This window comes from Arvicola amphibius, chromosome X, assembly GCF_903992535.2.
Source record: "Arvicola amphibius chromosome X, mArvAmp1.2, whole genome shotgun sequence".
NCBI classification, from domain to species: Eukaryota; Metazoa; Chordata; class Mammalia; order Rodentia; family Cricetidae; genus Arvicola; species Arvicola amphibius.
In genome coordinates, this window is record NC_052065.1 from 62,907,024 (window position 1) to 62,926,502 (window position 19,479).

General features: G+C 41.8%; 1 protein-coding gene across 1 annotated transcript in view; it reads right to left on the reverse strand.

Moving 5' to 3' along the window:
• The window catches only part of Slc16a2 (solute carrier family 16 member 2), a 122,987-nt gene extending 121,098 nt beyond the window's left edge, over window positions 1-1,889 (reverse strand). The window contains exon 1 of the mRNA XM_038317184.2: window positions 1,248-1,889. Coding sequence (XP_038173112.1) covers window positions 1,248-1,689 — 442 coding nt within the window. The 5' untranslated portion in view covers window positions 1,690-1,889. The remainder of the gene's footprint in view (window positions 1-1,247) is intronic.
• Window positions 1,890-19,479: the final 17,590 nt, after the last annotated feature.

A 19,479-nucleotide genomic window follows, 5' to 3' on the forward strand; every position in this document is an offset into this window, starting at 1 on the left:
GCAACCCTCAAGTGGGCATCCCGGAATTCAAGGTTTCTATTTCACTTGATAATCCCCAAGTCCCCTCTTTTTGAGGTTGGCAAGAGAGGACCCTTGCAGCTCCAGGAGAACACTGTGTTTTCGACTTTTTTCCAAGTAGGGAACTTGAGGAGGTGGTGAGGGCACTTCCAGCTGTCCTGACACCCCAAAGAAAGGGACGGATTTTCATGAAAGGGTATGGCAAGCCCCCAGCCAGCTCCAGAAACGCTCTCATCACAACGGCCCAGGGGCTTCTGCAGAGCGAATGAGTCTGTTTTCCCCAGATCGCTGAAGGGTCTCCCTGCTAAGGAGTCTGCCCACACAGGGTCCCATACCCAAGTGCCTGGAAGGCGAGGGTTCTGTCTCCAACCCTGCTCAATCTTAAGGATGACCAAGTCATTCCCAAGCCAAAACTGGAGTGGCGGGCCAAAAAAAACATTATAACTTCGGAAAGAAAGAGGCCCCCATCGGATAACAGAAGTGCTGAAGCACCAGAGACCGCGCAGCTGAGGTGTGGAGAGAGCCGCAAGACCCATTCTTCTTGCCACCTCCCTGCCTCTTTTGGGGCTCGACTTCCAGTGAACAGCAAGCGGCTTGCTGCCCGGGAACAGCAGGCGACCGCCTGGCCTGGCTGGGCCGTACCCACAGCAGGCAGAGACGCGCGCACACGCCCCCCCTCCCCGCACTCCTCCCTTTCTCTTCTGCAGACACACACGCCTACCATGTGTTTGACTCTGAGCGAAGAGTCATCAGGATTCCTGAAGTGGTTTTGACAGAAAACCCGCTCTGGTCCCCGGAAGGAACAGGGGCTGCTGCAGAGACCCGCTGTTCCGTGCTTCTCTTGGAATCCTTCAATCTTTCTAGTCTCTCGTGTCTACACGACTTCGCTCCCCACCTCCGCCCCCAAATCCTGCAAATATTTTCCCCAGCACACATGGGCAAAGTACTTTAAACAGTCTAAAAGGTGAGTCTAGATTTGTCCCAGGGCAAAAAGTTCATTACTTTGCCTGGAACCAATGAATGCCCCAGCTCTCACCCTTGGTACTGCTTGAACCTAGGTCTCCACTGCCCAGGCTGCCCAGAGCCCTGCAATCCATGCCCTAGCAGGACATGGGTAAGGAGTAAGAAAGGCGCTTTGAAAGGGTGCCTTAGATCAAGAGGTATGGGGGTGACGATGGGGGCAGACATCCTTGCCCACAATGCCAGGTGGGGCACGTGGGACCACTCACCTGCTTGGAACTCCACTTGGCGATTTTTCTCTTTTTCCTCTTCTAGTAGCATGGAGTAGAGGATCCCAACGGAGTTATGGATGCCGAAGATGGAGCCGTTGCACCAGGTGGCTGCAAACACCACTATCCAGCCGAAGCCACCTTCGGGAGGCTGGAAGCCACGCGCAGTGCCTCGGGTCTCCACTGTGGGCGTGGGCTCGGGTTCTTGCACGGGCTCAGCCTCAAACCCCAGCTCAGGCAGGGGTGCAGGATCGGGTAGGGGCTGAGGCTCAGGCTCAGGCTGAGGCTCGGGCGGGGGCACAGGCACCGGCTCTGGCTCAGGCTCTGGCTCAGGCTCGGGCTCCGGCTCGGGCACCGGACTACACACCGGCTCCTGATATTCCTGGTTTGCCTCCTGACAGGGCCCCTCAGCTTCCTCGCTCGCAGGGCTTGGCAGCGCCATCGCGGCCAGGGGACTGACTGTGGCTTGCTGGAGCTGGAGGAGCTGTTGTCTGGCTGGTACTTGTTTCTGCCGCTACTGCTGCTGCTGCCTCTCCGAGCACTGCCGCCGCCGCTGCCTCAGCCCCTGCCTCCTCCTCCTCCCAGCGCCTAAGCTGGCCAGCCCGTCCCGCGACAGACGGTCCCTCGAGCCCTCTCCTTCTCCTCCCCCGTTCAACCCCCCTCCTCCTCTCCCCACGTCATCTCTCTCTCCTCCCCCTCCTCCCTCCCACCTCTTCCTCAACAGGCAGCCGCTACAACCTCTCTCTTCTCCCGGCCCTTCCTCCTCTTCTTACTCGCCTACCTACTCTAGGCGCTGCTGCCACCCCCAAACTCCTCTTTCAAATTACTGAATCCTATTCTTGTTTAGATGCTTAGAAGAGGAGTTAAATTAGCAAAAAGAGCAGAAACAACCTTGCCCTCTTCTCCCCGCAGGTCCCAGAACCCACATTGATCAAGCCCCAGCCTCAAAGGAAGACCCTGTCTGTTCTTCGAGTTCACGTCCTCTTTGCTTACAAGCAACCTTCAACTAGACTGGTCCTGGGAACCCCAAGACAAGAGCTAGTCCGTGACAGACCCCACCCTGTCCTCGGGAGTCCTTGTGTTCCCACTTGGACTCGAGACGGGTGACCTAGAGGGTACAGCCTGGACTTAGGGCAGAGGGTGCACATAATCTTCTCAAGCCTGGAACTCAGACACCCCACTGACCTGCGCACCCCTCAGAGTCGGGCCCCCTACCCCCGCGCTTCCCGGCAAATCCCTGGCGGGACTGAGGGGAGGAGGCGGCCCCGCAGCGAGGCCCGCCCCTCCGGGCAGTCAATCAGGGCTTTGTTTGCGCCAACCTGGAGCCCAGAGGAGCCACAGAGGGCCGGGTCTATGCTTGGTCAGGGCAGACTCTAGGCCAGGGGCCCGGCCAGGAAAGGAGGGAAGTACAGTGGCACCCGAGGGGGCCCGGCTCAGGCCCCCTGCAGGACACAGAGCTCAGTTCAGGTTCCTCTTGGTTCTCTGTTCCATACTCAGGAGCAAGAAATGAGGTCCAGATGGAGCTGCTAGTTTGGTCAAGGGCTTTTCTGCCCCTGACATCCTGCTCAGGGGGCCTGGACCTCCGCTTTTCGCTTTTCGAGTGCCTTGTACTCTGAAAAGCCCCCAGTGCAAAGGGATGTCTGCTAACCACCCACTTCCCTCTCTCACCCACACTTCAGGCACAAACCTCTGAGTCCCACTTAATGTCCAAGACTCAGACCTCAGCCCTACCTTGGAAGGGAGGGTTTGTTCTCACGCGAGTGCCTAAGTCCTAAAAAAGAGAAAAGGGACTCTGTCTTGCTGGTGAGCCGTGGTGCCCAGCTCAACTCTCATCCACGCGGTAATTCCAAGCAACTCTGCTTTTCTTAAGGGTCTTCACTTGCACTAGCAAGAGGTGAACGCCGATCCCTTTTTACTTTGCATCTGATTAACCTTTCTGCTAGATGAAAAACTGTCTGACGGGTGGAAACGCATGGCTCCTGGGCTTCGTCTGATGCTGATGACCGCAGTCTTTAAGCACATGAGACAGGCACAATTGGGTGTCAGGATAGAAATGTCCTGTGGCTTGTGGTTCCATGAAAGAATCAACCAAATTCACAGATCACAGGGTCATGCCAGCCTGCAGGATATCATTTTGCAAATGAGCAAAGTAGGTCCCCTGTTGATAGGTAGCAAATATTATTACCTGCTTCTTGTGGCCTCCAAACTGAAGCAAAACTAAGGTCAGTCATTTATTGCCCAAGGTAATGCACAAAGCAAATACAAGGTAAAATTTAAAGTAAGTCTTCACATAGAAAAGTCAGGGGTTTCCTATGGTTTAACATAGGGATCTAGAACTTGTTGCTGGGATGGGGGAGAGATATGAGCTAACCAAGCTATGGAACGGTTCTGGGGAAGGCTATGCACAACATGGGCCTTGAACATTCAGTGGGATTTTTAACAAGGGGCATGAAGGTGGTTTCCTTAGAGCATGCCCTGACCCCAAGGTACGGGGACACAGAATCTACTCATAGAAAGAGGAAAGTGAAAGTTAATCAGGCCAAAAAGTTAATATGTATGATGCTTCTCCCAGGGAACACTTGCATTTTAATAAAAGCCCACAAGGCTTCAGCCATGAAGAATGAGAAATCAGACATCCTGAGTACTGAGTCTTAAGGTCTGCTTTACAGCCAAGGAGGGCTTACCACTCACGTTGCCAGCTGCTCCCCCAGGAGCGATCTCGACTTGGGATCCACTTGGAAAGAACCTGACCGAGACCCTGAAAGGAGTTCTTTCTAGTCCCAGGATGGAGTAAAACCTAGAGTTCTGCCCCTCATCTCCATTCCTGGTGTCTACATTCTATTTGCCTTTCAGTTTTAATAGGTTCTTCAGGTTACTACAATAGAATGTGGTGGGTGGAGGAGGTGGCGACACTCACCGAGAATCTCCTGTAAGCCTAGCACCATGCTAGGCCCTTTACATACAAGACCTCATATAATATTCACAGCAATGAGGAAACAGGGCCCAAGAGGTTAAGTCAGTTAAGTTTACAAAGCCAGTAAGAGGTAGAACAGGTATCTTTGCCCATTTGTGTGATTTCAAAGTATGTGCCCCACCCAAGAGACAGGGTTATGTAACCTATCATTCTAGCAATACATGAGGTGCAAAGCAGTCCTCCCCTCTTTAGAAGGCACAGGTATTGTTTAATGGCTAGAGCACTTGTATGAGGAGACCTGGATTCTAATGATGGTTATATTATTCCAGCATGTGTGATCTTCAACAATTTGTTTATCTTCAATATAAAGTTCTATCTACTCAACAGAATTAGTAAATGTCATGCTGGGAATTGTAGATTTTACTTGGGATATGTAAGTGCTATGATTTCAGTAAGTATCCTCTGAAAGCAAGTGTGCTGAAGACCTGGTTGCCAGCTTGTGGCACTATTTAAGTTATTGGGAGCATGCCCTTGAGGTGGATATTGGGACTGTGACTTCTCCTTGTCTTTCTACTTTCTGGCTACTATAAAGTAAACATCTTTTCTGCCATGTGCTTATTCTAGGATCTACTATAATGACACAGGCCGAAGGCAGTGGGATCACATGACCATGAAGTAAAATTTCTGAAACTCTGGGCTGCAGCAACCCTTCCTTCCTTAAGAGCTGATGATCCTTGAATATTCATCATGCATAACAGAAAGTTAACCCAAGAATGCCAGTGAAGATTTTTGAGTCAGAGAGTAACATCACAGGTGCAATTTTTAAGAGAAAACTGTGGTGATAGTATGTCTAGAAAGTGGCTTGGATTGGTTAGAGGTCTAGAAAACAAGCGTCAAATGCATGTGATTTTCCCTGCAAATCTCTAAATCAGACCTGGCTAACAAACATCAGGGTAACAGATCTTCAATGAATACTTACTATTTGTAGAATTATCTCTTCTGCTCAGGTTCATGAGTAAGTAGCCAATAGCCCTTGGATCTTTTTATTTGACTTGTCTAGCTATGGACCATGGAAAAGTCTAAGGGAAGGTTTTCAGTGTTATTCCAAGTGAGACAACACGTTTCCCTTCTGTTCTTAACAGATTCAAGCCCACAATGGAATCATTCCAAACAGTTACGCCTTTCATTCCTTTAAGAGAGGAAAAAACAGAGTGGTGTTTTCCTAAGTCAGAGCTACATTAGAATCACTTAGAGGGTTTTGTAAAATATTGACTCCTAGGTACCCTGTAGTCAATAGCTTATGAACATAATATCTAGAAGTGGAGCTTACAAACACATGCTTTTTTTTTTAACCAAGACTTCTAGTAATACTGATGTACTGTCAAATACAGAAACCACAGAACCAAAAGAATTGTTCCCCAACATTTAGATCTTAAAGACTAGTAAAGATTCTCTCCAATGTCTAAGTCCCCAACATAATGCCAACTTTTAACGTCACATGGAAACACATATCATCACTAGTATGACATTAATGAAATGATATTTTAACATCAGAATATAGCAATGTACAAAAAGCATAGTCTTTAATGAGAAAAGTCTTAAAAGAAGTCAGTTGGCAGCATTTTTGTTCTTGCACACCAGTAGGCACAGAATGTCAGACTGTCATGGGCACGGAGATGGATGTTTTGGATTCCCTGGACTAAACAGCTCCCAAGAAACCTTTCTGTTGCTCAAGCTTTCTATTTTGGTCAAAGACACCCCTTTGCCTTAAGTTTTTCTTATTCTCCAACAGAGTTTTCTGGCTAAAATGGAACTCAGTGGGCCTTTCATATTATCCCTGTGCCCCATGTCTAAGTCATCGTACTAAGTACTTGAGAACGGATGGTACATTGAGATTATTCTCAAGAAGGCAAGTGCATTGTCTTTTCCTCCTTCACTCTTCCATATTCATCTTTGTAAGGATAACTTAAGGGTTCTAAGAGTTCTGATGATGCCGCACTACCTTGGCTCTAATAGCCAAAAAGGATCGATTGTGAAAAGGAGCTTGGGTCCTGTAGCAGTGTCAGTAACAACAACAATAAAACATCCAAAGGCAGAGAAGACTTTGGTTTCATTGTCCATAATCAAGAAGAGTATTGATGGGAACCCATATTACTGGGAAATGAATCTGAATGTTGACACCTTCTGATGGCCAAAGTGGAAGTATGGAAGAGAAAAGATACTGGGCATAGTTTGGTTTCAGTTCGAGCCAGAAGGCAATTCATAATAATAGGTGCATTAAAAACGAATCAATTGACCATATGCACGGAGCCTGCTTCCTGAATGCCAAGGAGAGGCAGTCTGCTCAATAGTGAGGCTATTATTAGAGTAGCTATGGAGGGGAAAAGATAATAGAAGCAGCAGGGGCATTATGAAAAGAAAGAAGTAGGAAATACTTAACCCCATCAGGGCTAGCATGAGCAAAGCCTGAAGTGAAAGAATGAAATGGTAGATTAGTTTATTGATTATATTTGAGGAAGAAATGGAAAGATGGGATTCTTTAACCTTTTGCTAATTTATGCCTTTCATTCATTCAAGAAATAATTATTAACTCTGTTTAGACCCTATATAAGCATATATTTCAGGAAGTTTCTACAGTAGTAGGTTTTCAAGTCTTTAGTGCTAGTTATCCTTTACCATATTTCTTCCTCTACCTTCCCCTTCCACCCCTTCCTGTTCTGTTACTTCTCTTTCCCCCTTCATAGTACCTTCATTCTATCCCCTTTCATTGAGCACCTCCGTGGCTTCTTTCTGGTTTCCTGCTCTCTATAGATATTTTAACTTAAATACATTTCTAAAGATTCAAAACTAGCATCCACACATGAGAGAGAACATGTGGTGTTTTTCTTTCTGGGTCTGGGTTAAGTCACTTAGAATTATTTCTAGTTCCATCCATTTACTTGTGAATTTCATAATTCCATTTTTATTCACAGTGGAAGAATATTCCATTGTGTATATAAAGCACATTTTCATTAACCATTCACCTATTGATGGACACCTAGACTGTTTACATTTCCTGGCTAGTATAAACAGAGCAGCAATGAGCATGAATGAGTAAGTATCTCTGTAGCAGAAGATGGAGACCTTTGGCTTTAGACCAAAGAGTGATATAGCTGGATCATATGTAGTTTCATTTATAGCTTTTTGAGAGATTGTTACACTGGCTTTCACAGTGGGTTGCACTTGTTTGACATTCCCACCATGAATAAAATTCCTGGTACCACATACGGGTTACCTCTTTTTGAGTTGTTGATCAATGGAGTCCTATAGGGACCCCCAAACATTATGAGATATTGCCATTATTACTCTTGGTTACCCTCTATAACTTGATGGTAAGACCCTATTGCTGAAGACAACACATACCTGAGCCATAAGGCATAGAAAAACCAAGCTGGTACTGACTGAGAATCTTGCCTCTAAACGAGATATCTATATCACCCCCCCCCCCACTGCCGACTCAGGGGTCATCATGCAAGAGGGAGTAGGAAGATTGTAAGACTCCAAGAAAGCAGATATCAGTAGCAAACCAGTGTTTGCCAGACATGACAGTATAGTTGCACACATGAACTCATAGTAGGTGGGACTGGATGCACAAGACTGGCCCAAGATCAAGTCAGTCAAAATATCCGTGTGGATGGGGGAGAGACTCATGAAGTTGCACCCCTATTGGTTCCTGGTGAAGGGAGAATCAGTTTTCTTCAGAGATGCGGAAACATCTACCGGAGTTTCACGCTGTAGCTCAGGTTGGTCTGGAACTTGCTATATAGCCCAGGCTAGTTTTGAACTCACGATGCTTCTGCCTTAGCCTCCCAAGTGTTGGGATTATAGCCACTTAACAGCACACCTAGTTCCAAGCTCCTTATTTTATAAAGAAAACTAAAGCCTGAAGAGAATAAAAGATTTACTTAAGCAACATCTAAATTACCCAGTTTCCATTCTAATTACTGCAAATAGCTATAGAGAGTAACACAATGTAACATGCAAACGTCTGAGGTAGGACCATTGTTTTACAGTGGTTGGGCTATACAATGATAATGAAAAATGGCAAACCTTGTGAAGCAAGTGAAGTGTCAGAGACGGGAGGAGAGAAACGCTCCTCACTGCCTGCTGGAGCTTCTTTCAGCCCGAGGCTTTGGGAGCATTGTACTTGATAGATTTTTATTTTGTTTTAGTCAATTTAGGAGATGTTTCCCCTTATAATATCCCTTTACCTGTTTCTCTTAAATTTAGCCCGTTAGGGATTAAACATTCCCAGTCTAGATAAAAAGATGACTCACACACATCTAGAAGGTGAGTTCTTCTAGCACTAGCTAGTGAACATACGATGGCTACAAAAGCTCAGGAGGGCAATGAGGGAGACCTAGGAGTAGTTAGTGCTGGGTGAGGCTCAGGATAGCAGAGAGAGGGCTGGGTAGAGTTTTTGTTGCTTGTATTCTCCAATAGTGCCTGTATTATCTTGAGAAGGAGTTCCCAGACTCCAAGATAGCCACAGTCCCAGGATCATAAGAGCCTCAAAGTCCGCTGCCCAAGGAAGATCCTACATAGCATAAGATAGAGAAGTGAGAGTGTTGGGCTTTGGACCAGAATCAAGTGTCAGCAGCCAAGTTGGAAGACAGTGACCAGTATGCTCTGGCCCAGGGGCCAAGTTTCAAGTGCAACTTGCTGACCCTGCAGATAAGGGAAACTAGTTAAAAGGACTGTGAAAAAAAATCACTCAAATGGAGCAGGGGCAAGGGTACAAGGGGCAGAGGTGAGGGAGTTGGCTAGAGTGGAAGCACATAGAAGAGGCGGTTTATTTTTCTCCTTCAGTACATATTTACAGAGTTTCCTCTGTGCCTGATTAAATGCACTTTTCCTGGGGCCTCTTTCTGGGTGGAGGAGGAGTCAAAGGGAGTATTTTGTTGAAACTTCCTGAGATGTTAATCCGCTTGCCAAGGTCATAGTGTGAATGGGACCCAGTTTAGTTCTTCGTCTCTTAGTTCCTCTCCAAGGACATGCCTCTATACCCTACCTTCTATTATTTTGAATCTATACTCAATAAGGGATAGTGGCCTGTAGTTTTCTTTTTCGTTATATCCTTACCTGGTTTTGCTACTAGACTGATTCCTTCTGTTTTGTTTGTATAATTTAAAAAGAATTGGCTGGAGGTCTTTTTCGAAAGTCTGATAGAATTAGACTATGAATCTAAGAGCTTGGACTCTTTAGTTGGAAGCCTTTTTATTATTGTTTCAACCTCTTCATTTGCTATGGGCCTGCTTAGGTTGCTGATCTCTTCTTGCTTTCATTTTTGTAGTTTGGATGAATTTAAAAATTCATTGGTAGAAATGTTTCCCTATTTATTTTTGAGTCTGTTGATTTGGGTCCTCTCTCTTTTTTTCTTGGTTAGTTGAATCAAGGATCTATCTATTTTGTTTATGTTCTCAAACAACCAGCTCTTTGAGTCACTGATTCTTCATATTGCTTCAATTTCATTCTTTTCTACTCTAAGTTTTATTTAATTCTTGCAATCTGCTGTGTCTGGGTTTTACTTGTTTTTGTTGTTCCAAAAATTTTCTTTCATCATTAAGTCTTTTATTTGGGTTCTTTCTGATTTTTAAATGTAGGCACTTAATGCCAGACTTTGTTTCCCCATGGGAAACCTTACCTTTCTGAGGAGTGGATGGGGGCTATGGGGAAGGGTGGGACAGGAGAAGGGGAGGGAGTGGGATCAGGGATAGCTATGTAAAATGAGAAAAGATTGTATTAAAAAATTCTTAATAAAAAATGTAGTCACTTAAAACTTTATATTTTTTCCCATAAGACTGCTTTTAATGTGTCCTAGGTGTTTTTTTCCTGTGTTGTGCTTCATTTTCATTTAGTTTCAGGAATTTTTAATTTATTTCTTGAAGTTTTTTTGATCCATTCAGTAATGAGTTGTTCAATCTTAACGTGTTTGTATATTTACTAGATATTTATTTGTTGCTGATTTTAAGTTGTGTTGCATTATTGTCAGATAGGATTCATGGAGTTATTTCGATCTTTCTGAATTTGTCAATATTTGCTTTGTGTTACAGGATGTGTTCTATTTTATGGAAACTTTCATGGACTTTGAGTAGAATGTGAATTCCGTGGTGTTTGGATGGAATATTCTGTATGTATCTGTTAAGTCCACTTGATGTATGATATCATCTGATATATGACGTCATTCTCATGTCTCTCTGCTTGTTTTTATGTCCATATGATCTGTTTATTGGAGAAAGTAGGATATTAAAATCACCTAACATTAATAGGTTGATGCTACTCTTTATCTTTAATTCTACTAAGTTCACTTTTTGTGAAAATAGATCCAGCAGAGTTTAGTGCTAATATGTTTAAAATTGTAATTTACTCTTGTTTAACTGTCCCCTTGATTAGAATGGGATCTCCTTGTTTATCTCATCTGCTTGATTTTCATTTGAAGTCTACTTTGTCATATATTAAGATAGTAACATCTGCTTATTTCCTGGTCCCATAGGATTGGAACCATCCTTTCTCACAAAGGCAGTGCCTATCTTTAAAGCTGAATTTCTGGTAGATGGCAAATAGATGGTTTTGTTTCTTGACCCATTAAGCCAGTCTGTGTCTCAAATTATGGGTATAGGAATAAGTCAACAGGAGTCATCTTAATACTATATACATTTTGCAGAATAACAATATTAGGTTCTTCCCTAGGGCCTATGACATGTCTATCTGTAGGTTGTTGGCCCCATTAACAGTGCCAGGTATGGATTCCATCTGTTTTACCATGTTTACTGCTGATTTTCTCATATTAGTCATGAAATAGAAACAGCCTAGATGTCCATCCAATGACTAATGGACAATGTAAATGTTGTACATTTATATGACAAAATTCTATTCAGCAATTGAGAAGAATAAAATTATGAAATTCACAAGAAAATGGATGAAACTGGAAACTATCACCATAAGTGAGGCAACCTATTCCCAGAAAATCAATACATATTTCCTCTCCTATGTGTGTATTAGCTTTCAATATTCAGATATGTGTATTTCATTTGGAATATTCATAGAGATTAAGAAACTAATAAGGGGCTATGGGGGACAATGGGATCTTTTCAGGGATGGAACATAGAATACAATGATATAAATGGGAAAAGTAGATTAACAAAATAGGAATAATTAATTGGGGTAGGAGAATGGAAGGGTAGTTAGAAGAGGAAATATAGGGAGGGTTAACTAACATTAAAGGCCTTTGAAATATGCCACATGGGAAACTACTTACAGAATCTGCTTGAAATTATATACACATGCATATATAAAAATAGTTGTAATGGAGTAATAATGACTATAATGGTCATATAGTAGCATGGTCTTTCCATGCCACCCTTCCATTTCCTTTTTTGCAATGGCAATATTTATTCAGTACCATTGTTCATTGGAAACATGTAACATTTTTATTTTACAGAGGCTCACAGTCAAAAGATTGCCCCAAGTCTTAAAAGAGACATTGGACTTTTGAACTATGTGAGACTGTTAAAGACTATGGAAGAGAGACTAAATGCATTTTGCATTATAAAGTGAAAATGAGATTTCAGGGGTTAAAGGTGAAATTCTATAATTTAAAGTCATGCACTTGTGTCAAGGATGAAGTTGTGATAGTTAATTTCCATTGCTGTCTTGACTGGCTAGATCACTATAGAAATACTTCCGGGTCTGTCTATATAGGTGTTTCTAGAAAGGTTCACTTGAAGAGGGGTAACCCACTCTAATTTCAGAGGCATCACCCCACAGGTTGGAACCCCAGACTGAATAAGGGGAGAAAGGGAATCAAGCAACACTATTTGCCTCTTTCTGCTTCTTTCCTGAAGATACAGTATGACTAGCTTCCTTACACCCCTGCCACATGACTTCCCTGGCATCACGGACTACACCTCCAAACTAGGAGCAGGAAAGAAACGCGTATTGAGTTGCTTTTGGAAGGTGTAATCTCAGCAACAAGAAAAGAAACTGATATATGGAGCAAAGGACACTGTGCTTCTAGTTCATTTTCTGATTAAAAGACTGATTACTTTTTCTCAGGTTTACAAAACATTTCATTATCCTTTCAGAACTGTTATCTTTTACTTGTGGCCATTCTGACAGATGATTCATCTCCCTCTTTACATCATAAAAATATCACATCTCTTCAAGGTCTAGCTCGAATGTTGCTCCAGTAGTGAAGCTTTCTTCACATCCTAAGCCACATAAATGTTTCCCCAGAACTCACTTTGCACTCAGTTACACTTTCGTGTACTGGGCATCAGCTTTTATTTCTTCTTCCTCTTCCTCTTCCTCTTCCTCTTCCTCTTCCTCTTCCTCTTCTTCTTCCTCTTCTTCTTCTTCTTCTTCTTCTTCTTCTTCTTCCTCCTCCTCCTCCTCCTCCTCCTCTTCTTCTTCTTCTTCTTCTTCTTCTTCTTCTTCTTCTTCTTCTTCTTCTTATTATTATTATTATTATTATTATTATTTGATCATATTCACCCTCCCTTCCACAACTCTTCCTGTACTCAAACTCTTCCCTTCCTATTCAACTTTGCGCCCTCCCCTATTGTTTTCCCACCAAGGCCAGCTTGTGATGTCCAAACATTCTTGAATGTGTGGCCTTCTTTTAAGAGATGTGCTTTCATAATACTAGTATCCAATGAGGGGTAAAACTCACTTTTCACATGTGCATTATGAGTGACTCTTCACAAAATAGCTTCATAGTAGGTATCTTATTTTATCTCTACATCAGTTTTCTAAGGCTATTAGGCTAGGCATTATCATCCCTATTCTTCAATTGAATATCAAAAAAGTAAAATTATTTTCTCCAAGTTGTTCAACTAGTGAGTAGAGAAGCCAAGTTTTTAAAAAACATTTTGCACTTTTATTCATATTAGTTCTATATACAAATTACCAAGCATGGGGGAAAATAGTTCATAACCTCTATTTCTTTCTTTCTTTCTTTCTTTCTTTCTTTCTTTCTTTCTTTCTTTCCTTCCTTCCTTCCTTCCTTCCTTCCTTCCTTCCTTCTTTCTTTCTTTTTCTTTCTTTCTTTCCTTTTCTTTTCTTTTTTTCACATCCTGGCTGAAGTCTCCCCTCCCTCCTCTCCTTCCAGTCCCCCCAACACACACACTCTGTTCCCACCCCCAATCCATTCCTCCTCTTTTTCCTCTTCAGGAAAGAGCAAGTATCCCAAAGATATCAACAAAACATGGCATATCAAGTTGCAGTGAGACTAAGCACCTCCCCATGAATCAAGGCTGGGCAAGACAACCCAGTATGAGGAATAGGGTCCCAAAGGCCTGTAAAAAGAGCCAGAGCCAGCCCCTGCTCCACTGTTAGGAGTCCCACAATAGGACCAAGCTACACAACTGTAACATGCATGCAGAGTGCCTAGGTCAGTCCCATGCACACGGCCCCCATCCTTTACACTAGAAAAGCTAATTATTTTTAAAGTAACTTAAATCTGCCTCCTTCTTTCATAGAAACAAAGGTACTACATACACATATTTTCAATTTGTTTTATCTTTTTTTTCACACATTTTTGTATTGATTTTGGGATTTCACATCAAGCACCCTGATCACACTTCCCAGCCCTCCCAGGTCCACCCTCCACCCTTGTAACCTCCCCTCAAAAAAAGAAGAAAAATATATATCAAGTTTAATTTGTGTTGCCCTTATACTCACTGGAGCATGATCAAACTCCCAGTGGCCATCTTCTTAAAAAAATGATGAGCTACACTATTACATATTTTGTTTTTTGTCTCGCTTTTTCGAGACAGGGTTTCTCTGTATAGACCCAGCTGTCCTGGTACTATCTCTGTAAACCAGGTTAGCCTTAAACTCAGAGAGATACATCTACTTCTGCCTCCTGAGTGCTGGGATTAAAGGCATGTCCCACCACTGGCTGGTTCCCTATCACAGTTTTTAAAGAGTTCTCTTCAATGGCTTCCTGTCGAGATTGTTTGATTTTCGGGGATGGGGGAGGTTGTCACAGAAGTCTTTTGTATCTTTCAGTCTCACCTATGAATCTATAGTCATTGCTACCACTGCAAAAGAAGCTTCCTTGCTCTTTATAGTCAGTTGCAGCATGGATCATGGACTTGCACATGGCCTCTGGCAGCAGTATGGTACAGACCATGAACATAACATGGTCCTTGGCTGTAGCGTGGATCATAGACACCATCATACCATACTGCTGCCAGAGGTAGGACAGTCCTTTAAAGTTTCCTGTGTCTCAAAAATGTCTGTCAGATATACTAGGTCTGTAGGCCAATGATGGATGCTCTAATATTATATAAGAACTTTGGGTGACTGTCCAGGCAGCCTAATGTCACTGTCATCAGGTAATATTATATCCTTCTGGGGTCTTTGATAGAGTTGAAGACTAAATAGTTAAACTTATAGTTTTCTTTTATTTCAATAAAAGATAAAATAGGTATAAAACTTTAGACTCGCAAAGATAAGATAAATAATTGAGTATTTTCTCTAATTTTGTCAAATACAAATGGACTGGATATTGTAACTGTAATTCTTACTTGATAACTGTTTGTGTTATATATACTTTAATTATGTTAAAGTTAAACCTTGCTTTTAATTAGACAAAATGAGATAAATGCTGTACATTAATCCTTCTGTGTACTATGAAGATGTCTTACTCCCATTGTTAATAAAAAGCTAAATGGCAGATAGCTAGGCAGGATTTTTGGGGTAGAGAGAATGCTGGGAAGAAGGGGGGTGGAGTTGGAGGAGTTGCAAGCCAGACTTCTGAAGAAGTAACATGGGAAATTCATAGATGAGGTAAATGAGCCTTGGGGCAACACATAGATTAGTAGAAATAGGTAAATTTAAGTTGTAAGAGCTGGCTGGAGACAAGCCTAAGCTTTCAACTAAGCATTTATAATTAATAATAAGTCTTTGTGTTGTTATTTGGGGAATAGTTGGTAGGACAGAGCTTATCAGCAGTCTAGAGGGAAAACTCCACCTACAATAAAGAATGTAAATGAATTCTTTCAAAGAAAGTAAGACAATTTAAGGATGTGTATTAAATAATATCATCACAGTGGTTTCCTGATATGGTGAAAATTATATGGTATCTATGAGTCATACTGAAGGTTGAACACTGCCCCAGAACTCTAAGGCACCATTAAAAACAGAGCTGAGACCAGAACTTTCCACTGAAATGACCACTTTCACCCTTTAACCAAAAGTTGCAGATTTTTATGTTTTAGAGAACTTCATTCACAAGTACTGCATTTACATCATTACCATCATTCCTTTTACACCCTCCAACCCCTTCCATATCTCCACCAACTTCCTCTTAAATTTATGGCCTTATTTTCTTTAATTATTGTTATTTACACATATTATGTAATTATAAGTATATATTTATAGTGAGTTCAGTTAGTGTTCCTCATGCATGTACATGTGCATTTAAGGCTGACCACTTGGGACTGGACAAACTATCAGTGGACACATCCCTGAAGAAAACTGATTCTCCTTCTTTTAGCAGCCATTGATTGCCTATTGTTCTTCATTGGGAGTGGAGCCTTGTAAAATTTCCCCCATACACCTTGGTATGTGAATTGGTGTTATCATTTTGCAGGTCTTGTTTATGCAGCTATATTATTACTATTTCATGGGGTACAGCTTCCTTACCACGTCCAGAAGACACTATGTAGCAGCAAGTGTCCTGGTCCCCTGGCTCTTCAAATCTTTCTACCCCCTCTTTCACAATTTCCCTTGAGCCTTAGCTGTAAGAATTTCATTGTTAGATGCACCAATTGGGGTTGTAGAGCCCATGATCACTTCTCTGCATTTTGACCAGTTGTGGATCTCAGTAATAATCTCATCTGCTGCAAAAAGAAGCTTCTTCGATGAGGTGTGAAAACTACATTTATAGGTAAAAAGGTAAGTATTTAGGAAACAGAAATTAGATTGGTTTAGGAAAATGGCAGTATAAGGGTTTCCTCTAGTATTTATGATCTCTTTGGCCATGGGTAGCTGGACAAGTTTATAGCACTAGACCTGAATTTTCTCTTATTGAGTGAACTATAAGGTAAACTAGGCAGATAAAAGTGCCACTATTTCACCATTACTGATAGCTCACCAGGCCAGTCATTGCTGTGCTCCATAGGCTTTACATCTGAGTAGGTCTACTGACTGTTTCTTATTCTTGGCAGCTTGCACAGCACCTTCTGGTACCATGAGGGTAAGTATTCAGGAAGAGTACTTCCAGGTCAGTCTTAGCTTCAAATTCCTCCAAATCTCTGTTGAAGTTTGTGGTGTCTTCAGCACTAGTCTTTACTTTTAAGTTTTAGGAGGCAATCAAGGGTGCCAGCAATAACCTACAGTGTCTTGGCAGTCTCTTAGACTCCCTGACCAACAACTAAATGAGAGGTCTCCCATGCCTGGCACTGGGGTGTTTGTTAATTTAATCCAATTAAGTCACATTTTACTGTCCTGGTTCTGTGGTTACTTCATGTTATGTTCTCAAATTTAAAATTCCAGAGCCAGGATTCACAAATACGAGAGAACACAGAGTGTTTGTCTTTCTGGGTCTGAGTTTCCTTACTCATAATAGGCTCTAATTCCATTAATTTACAAGAAAATTTCATTTTTCCTTGCAGGTGATTATAATCCCACTGTGCACATGTGCCACATTTTTATTATCCATTCATCTTTTGAAGGACATTTGGGTTGTTTTCATTTCTTAACTAATGTAAACAGAGCATGCAGCAGCAATGAACATGGCTGAACAAGTAAAGTATCTCTGTAGCAGGACATCAAGTCCTGTGGTATAGGCTAAGGAGTTAGGTATAGCTGGGTCATATGGTAGATCTACTTTTAGCTTTTTGAGAATTATCCATGCTGATTTCCAGAGGGCTGTACCGTTTTCATTCCCACCAACACTGAATGAGTGTTCCTCTTTCCTTGAATCTTATAAGCATTTAGTGTCGGGTGTTTTCTTAATCTTAGCACTCAACTTGAGTAGCATGAAATCTCCAATTAGTTTTAATTATAATCTTCTGACTACTAAGGATGTTGAACATTTTAAAAGCTATTTTATAGCCATTTTTTCTTTCTTTGAAAGCTCTGATCAGATTTAGCCCATTTTCAAAATAATTGAATTATTTATTATTATTATTATTATTATTATTATTATTATTATTATTATTATTATTGAGACAGGGTTTCCATACATAACCATAGTTGTCCTGGAACTCACTCTGTAGACTCAAAGTCCCAGAGATCCACCTGTCTCTGCCTCCTAAATGCTGGGATTAAAGGTGTGTGCCACCACCCAGCTAGATATTTGCCCTGTTTTTTAACTGGGTCATTTGTTTTCTTGATTCTTTCTGTTTTGAATTCTGTGTCTATTCTGATTATTAACCCTATATCAGAGATACAGCTGCCAAAGTCTCTCTCTCCTTTGGTGACTTCCTCCTTGGTTTGATTGTTTCCTTTGCTGTAAGAAGTCTTCTAACTTTCTGAGGTCCCGGAAATGGTTTTCAGCTATTGGCTTTAATTCCTGAGTGAACGCAGTCCTAGTCAGAAAGTCATTTTCTACACCTTTATTTTGTAGGCTGCTGCCTATATTTTATTCTAGCAGATTCAGTGTTTTTGGTTTCACATTGAGATATTTAATATATTTGGAGCTGAATTCTGTGCAATGTGGTAAATATGAGTATGATTTTATTCTTCTGTATGTGGACATTCAGTTTTCTAGTACCATTTGTTGAAAATGCTGTCTTTCCTCTAGTATGTTGCTTTGGCCTCTTGTCAAATATCAGATGTTTGTAATTATATGTACTCATGCTTGGATCTTTGTTCAGTTATATTGATCCACATGTCTGTTTTTGTGCCAGTACCACACTGTCTTTAATACTATAGCTTTGCAATATATCTTGAAGGGGAAGGGAAGCCTATGAGCTAAAGAAATTTAGGGTAGGGGGCAAGGTGAGAACAGCTGAGAAGAGCCACAAGTACTGAGTGAGCCTTGATGCCAGCACACACCTTGGTATGCTAATTGTCACCACAGATAATCAATTGTTCAGTTTCTTTTGGACTTGATTCTTTTGTTGTTGTTGTTGTTGTTGTTAATGATGTGGAACCAACTTAATCTCTCCTGTAACTGCTTCTTATCTGAAATTAAGACGCTGTTGTTAGGGCCCAGAAAGGCTAGAATGATGGTCAAAAGATGGGAAGTCTTTGTTTGTTTGTTTTTTGAGACAGGGTTTCTCTGTGTAGCTTTGGAACCTGTCATGGAACTTGCTCTGCAGGCCTTGAACTCACAAAGATCCACCTGATTCTGCCTCCGGAATTCTGGGATTAAAGGCGTGCACCACCACCAAGAATTAAGAATTCTGCTGTGAATCCATCTGGACTTGCAATGTTTTGGGGAGGGAGGGGTGGTCAGAGGCTAAGCAGAGAAATGATAGGACTAAGAGAAGTTATGACTCAAGTGGACTTAACAGACATCTATAGAACATTCCATTCAAACACAAAAGAATATACCTTCTTCTCTACACCTCATGGAACCTTCTGTAAAACTGACTACATACTTGGTCAAAAAAGCAAATCTTAACATGATACAAAAAATTGGCATAACCCCTTGTATTTTATCAGATTACCATGTCAGAGTTTAACAACAACACAAACTATAGAAAGGCTATAAATTCATGGAAACTGAACAACTCAACTAAATTACCACTGGGTAAGCCGGGCGGTGGTGGCGCATGCCTTTAATCCCAGCACTCGGGAGGCAGAGGCAGGCGGATCTCTGTGAGTTCGAGGCCAGCCTGGTCTACAAGAGCTAGTTCCAGGACAGGCTCTAAAAAAGCTGCAGAGAAACCCTGTCTCGAAAAACCAAAAAAAGAAAAAAGAAAGAAAGAAATTACCACTGGGTAAAGAAAGAAATAAGGAAAGAAGTTAAAGACTTCCTAGAATTCAAAGAAAATGAATACACAACATACTTAAATTTATGAAATTTATGAAACACTATGAAAACAAAGCTAAAAGGAAAGTTCATAGCACTAAGTGCCTACATAAAGAATTTGGAGAAATCTCATACTAGTGACTTAACAGCACACCTGAAAATTCTAGAACAAAAAGAAACAAACACACTCAGGAGGAATAGATGTCAGGAAATAATCAAACTCAGGGCTGAAATCAATAAAATAGAAAAAAAGAGAACGACACAAAGAATCAAGGAAACAAAGAGTTGTTTCTTTGAGAAATTAACAGGCTAGACAAACCCTTATCCAAATTCACTAAAAGTCACAA